The 5,535-nt window shown below is 33.1% G+C and overlaps 1 protein-coding gene across 1 annotated transcript in view; it reads right to left on the bottom strand.

Annotated features, from left to right (window-relative positions):
• The window catches only part of LOC138957400 (uncharacterized), a 15,761-nt gene continuing 10,226 nt past the window's right edge, over window positions 1-5,535 (bottom strand). Inside the window, exon 6 of the mRNA XM_070328520.1 lies at window positions 1-6. Coding sequence (XP_070184621.1) covers window positions 1-6 — 6 coding nt within the window. The remainder of the gene's footprint in view (window positions 7-5,535) is intronic.

Genomic DNA, 5,535 nt, shown 5'->3' with positions numbered 1-5,535 from the left:
CTAACGCTGGAAGGAAAGTACACAGGTTGTAATAGAAGTGTCAAATTAATCAGTGAAGCGAAGTGTTTCTTATTTTATCCTTTTGTTTCTTTACCTTTCGCCACCCATCGAACTCTTGTAAACGGCACTGTCGTCAAAGGACAATCGTTCCTAATTTGTTTAATATGTAGTCAGATTGTTTCCAAACAAATGACCGATTATGTACGGATCGCCGTTAATTGTTTGACTGTACTGAACGCATTAACACAGATGATTCAAATCGACCTTCTGTGCTTTATCCTACATATATTATATAGGCCACTCATGTAATAACTTAACCATATCTTCACACGTGTGTACATCATGATTGCAAATGACGTCGGGTCAAATTACAACCTGGCAGGGACCTTAGAAGTAACAATGCACCGCTTATGATGACACATTCGTAGTTCTTATGTGTGTCTTTTTTCAAAAATCAAAAACATTGCTTAAGCTTGCATTTCATTTTTGGTGTAAACCTGGTATCACACAGCAAGCCATGTACATTTAGTATTGAATTAATTAACACACGTTAAGGCAATTCCAGAACAGACTAGCAAGATAGGGTTTCTCTTTAGATATAAAACATGTAAATATTGCATGCTATATCCCAATGAACTTTTTGTGAAGAAGTGAAGGAATGAAATACAATAAATTACCAAACGACTTGTGGAAGCGTAAGCCTAAGTCTCCTTGCTGTCTGAAACCCATGCGTTAAAGAAATGTCCACCTACCTTACACTTCCTTCCCGGTCAGCGTGTGTTGTTGAAGCTTGTAACACCTGAACAAAACAAATTCAAGGTGTGTTACTCATAAAGCATGAAGATGGAGCACTAAACAGAAATATGCAAAACAATAACAGAAACAAATAGTTCACACTTACATTTGACTATGTACGTAATGTCTGGTAAGGATAAGGAACATGAGGTTGCGGCGGTAATTCATTTTGAGAATTAAAGATCTTTGTTCATTTGAAAGAGACTGACTACACGTGAGTCTTCCTTACTGTTGTTGTATATAATTAAACCCTTCCATTTTCTCTTTTTCATGTACTTGACAGACACAAAGTTGGTTTCTTGACGTACCATTGTTTTCATATTTTATTATTTGATGCACAGTTGTGTATGGACGACTGTATTTACAGTCTGTCTATACATTATTGAGAAGTTTGCCCATGATTCAAACAAGTTGTACATATGTTCATAACATACAAAAGTCTGGCATATTACATACAGCAGTAAAGGTTATTATGTGCTTTTTCCAATTACCACGTTTAATTTGTGAATAAACTCCCTTTGTCTCTACCAGGAACCCTTGGTTGCAAAATAAGGCTTTATTGACACAACTTTTGAGCAATTATAAAATAGAAGGTTGCAATTACAGCCTATGACATGCTTCTCCATGGGGAACATACTTTTCGAGCCGATTTTGTGAAAACAAGATATAAAACAAGAGCAAGGTAATCCAGATTTTCTTCAAAAAATGACCACTGGTGACCATACTGGAAGTTGCGTCTCTCTCTCTCCTTTTCCCTATTTGTTCTTTACATAATAGAAACAAAGTCCGTTTTGGGGTAAACCCTTTTTTACATTTAGTCAAGTTATGACTAATTGTTTTAACATAGAGGGGGAATCGAGACGAGGGTCGTGGTGTATGTGTGTGTGTGTGAATTTGAATTGAATTTGAATTGAATTGAATAATGTTTATTGTCATGAACCAGTAAAGTTATTGACACAACAAACAACAAATAATAATAATGCATTATACAATGCTAAAACAATCCGTAACAAATTTGCCAAGACGAACTTGAACTTCGTCTTCTAAAAATAAGTTACTTGGATTTTTGTTAGCATATTTCATATCGATATGTGAAGCATCTTCTTTAAATTCATCCCTTAATTTAACATATTTATTGCATTTATCTAGAAAATGTATTTCATCTTCTATGACATTGCATTCAATACAAAGACGATTTTCTTTAGGGATATTCTGATGTCTTCCACTTTCAATTTTTAGACAATGTGTGCTAGTCCTTAATCTGCTTAACATCTTTCTGTGTTTATTATTCTTAATTTGTATTAAGTATGACTGCATTTCGTAAGATTTACTGATCATAGAATAAAACTTAAGTCTGGAATATGTATCTGATTTTTCTTTTGTCCAGTATCTTATATATTCCTCTTGTTGTTTTTTGTCAATGGCAAACTTTAATTTGTGTACATTTAATGTAGATTGGTTATGCCAAACGTGACTAAAACCTAAGTTACAAAGAGATTGTCTAACAAATTGTAGCCATGGCGTTTCTGTCGGATGGAGCAACATTGAGTCATATAATTGATGTATATACGAATCTTGTTTGGAGTCTAGAATATGCGCCCAGAATGCTATTGTTTGTGATAACATTTTTAATCCTAAAGGGAACCTTCCTAATTCCCCCAGTACAGGTATCCACATAGCTTTTCTATGAACTCCAAGAAGGAATCGACAAAATTTGATATGAACAAATTCATGAGGAGTTTTGCTAGATAAACATGATCCAAAGAAATGATCAGTATTTGTTTGTTTTATTTTATTATTAAACGTAAACGGATACCAGATTTCAGCGCCATATGTTAATATCGGATTTACAAGTGAATCAAATAAATGTATCATTGTGTCTATTTGCACGTTTTGATTGCTGAAAATTCTGCGGAGGGAATGTGCTGCTTTATTACCTTGTTTACTTAAATGATCTTGAGCTGTATCAAAATTTCCATTCTTGTTGAATATGACCCCTAAATATTTATATTGATCTGTTACTTTGATTACATCAGTTCCACATTTAAATATTGTGTGCATTTTTGGATTTATATGACAAAATACTATAATTTTTGTTTTTTCTATGTTAATTTTCAAACCCCACTGTAGGCAATAGTTATTTAGATAATCTAACTTATTTTGTAATCCTATTTTTGATTTTGAAAGAAGTACTAGATCATCTGCATACAGTAGACACGATATTTTTGTATTCTGGTTAATGTATGGCGAATCAACGTCAGGCATTCCATCTGTTATATCATTAATGAAAATATTAAAAAGAGTTGGGCTTAATGTATTTCCTTGATGTACTCCTTTTTTAACCAATACATCTGGTGAATATCCACCTTGCATTTGTGTGCATATCTTTGTATTAATATACATGTTTTTGATTATATTGTAGCATTTACCTCTTATGCCAGTTTTGTATATCTTAAGTAAAAGTGCATCATGCCAAACGTTATCAAAAGCTTTTTGAAAATCTACGAAACATCCATATAATCTACCATTTTTAGTATTGATAATATCGTCTACAATTTTCTTCAGAATGAATATTTGATCCATCGTTCGGTATCCTTTTCGAAACCCAGCTTGTTCTTTTATCAAAATATTCTTTTTTTCTAAAAAGTTGCTGATTCTTGAATTTATGATTTTACAAAACAATTTTCCCAAATTACTACTAAGAGTGATTCCTCTATAGTTACTCGGATTCATTGGATCTCCTTTTTTATGCAATGGTACACTTATTCCAGTCTTCCATTCTGTAGGATAGTTACCACTTGTAAGAATAATGTTGAATAGATTAACTAATATTTTAGTCATATGATCTAAACTTGCTTTTATAATTTCATTGGTTATTCTATCTTTTCCGGATGACTTCTTATTTTTCAACGTTTTACATTCTTTTTTTAATTCTTTCTCTGTTATGGGGTCATCTAAAATAGGTGTATAACAATGTGTATGCATCTTCTTTAATTCCTCATTTACTATGTATTTTCTTTCATCAGAAACTTTAGTTTCTGTTCCTATCAATTTCTCTAAATGATCAATCCATTTCATTGGATTGATTGCACATTTTTTAGTTGTATTGACTTCACCCATCGTCTTTAAATCTTTTAGAGTTTTCCACATAGCACTTGGATCGTTATTAAATTCGTCATTCAATTTCTTTACTAAATTATCTTTAAAAATCCTTTTCTTTTTCTTTAATATTGCTTTGTATTTTTTTCTTTTTGAGTAGTATTTCTGACATAAATTTACATCATAAGGGTATCTATTTAGAGCATTTAATAATGATTTTAATTCTCTCCTTTGTAAAAAACAGTCACTATCGAACCATTTTTTATGTTTTCTATTCTTTTTCGTAAAATTGCGGTTCTTGATTTTCTTGTTCAAGCATTTTTTTGCAGCCGTGTTTAGCATTGCTGTTATTTTGTCTGTTAAATTGTTAACACACTCGTCTGAGTAATATTTCTCTTCACATGTATGCATTGTTTCAATTTCGTCGTTTATGTTCTGAAGTAAATGTTTCATGTCTCGTGTGTCTAACTCCTGTTTGAATTTAACTTGTGAATTGCTGTCCCACTGATATATTATATCTTCTGCTTTTCCTTGGTTATTAATTGAACATTTATTATGTTTACAATTGATGTTAGGTTTAACATTGGCATTTTTGTTTTTGAACGGAATTCGAATTCTTAGTTCTAAAGGACAATGATCTGAATATACAGTTAAATCTTTTACTTTCATATGTATTACATCCTTGATTAGTTCCTGAGAACAAAGAAAATAGTCTACTACACTACAACCCTGGGGTGTATAACATGTGTATCGCCCACTTAAGTCTCCCAAGGACCTTCCATTAAGTATATACATGTTATTATTATGGCACAAATCTATCAACCTTCTACCTTGTTTTTGTATGACCTTATCTGAAGAATGTCTTTCATGTAGATAGTCAAAGCAATAAGTTGATGGCAAAGAATACCTAAGACTTTCGCTATCTAACTTTAGATAATCGATCAGTTCACCCGTTCTTGCATTGAAGTCTCCGCATAAGATCACGTTACCTTTGGGTATTAATTTATCTAAGTCATTCTCTAACTTGTCCCACAATTCCTCAGTAAAATCTTTTCCAAAGGATGACGATTCGGGCGGAATATATACACACCCTAAATAAATGTCGTGTTCTTTGTTATCCTTTTGAACTTTCAGCCAAATAATGTCACTGTTGCTTTTTTGTAGGATTTGGAAGTTTGAAGATATGTTTTCTCTTATGAATAAACTAATACCCCCAGAAGCACTGGTTGCATTTATTCTTCTCTTTCTATAAAAGTGACGTTTTACAAATCCTGATAGAAATACTATGTTATGTGTGTGTGTGTGTGTGTGTGTGTGTGTGCGTGCGTGCGTGCGTGCGTGCGTGTGTGTGTGTGTGTGTGTGTGTGTGTGTATGTGTGTGTGTGTGTGTGTGATGATGATGATGATGATAATTAGTTTTAACGTCCTCTTAGAACCATTTGGCCTATCTTGGGACAGGTAGAGTTGATGTGCTTTATGTGGGGACAGGACACTGGACAGACATGCAAACAAAGAACACATATGATCGTGTTATAGATCTGGAAGTCTGTTGTTGCGATATTTCAAAATGGGGATGGAAGTAATGATTGTGTACGCGGAGTATGGTTGGACTGGAGCGGTTTTGTAGGCTTATTTGCTTTT

The sequence above is a fragment of the Littorina saxatilis genome, unplaced genomic scaffold, assembly GCF_037325665.1.
Source record: "Littorina saxatilis isolate snail1 unplaced genomic scaffold, US_GU_Lsax_2.0 scaffold_117, whole genome shotgun sequence".
NCBI classification, from domain to species: Eukaryota; Metazoa; Mollusca; class Gastropoda; order Littorinimorpha; family Littorinidae; genus Littorina; species Littorina saxatilis.
The sequence above is the reverse complement of the archived record's forward strand: the minus strand, read 5'-3'. Positions and strand labels throughout refer to the sequence as shown.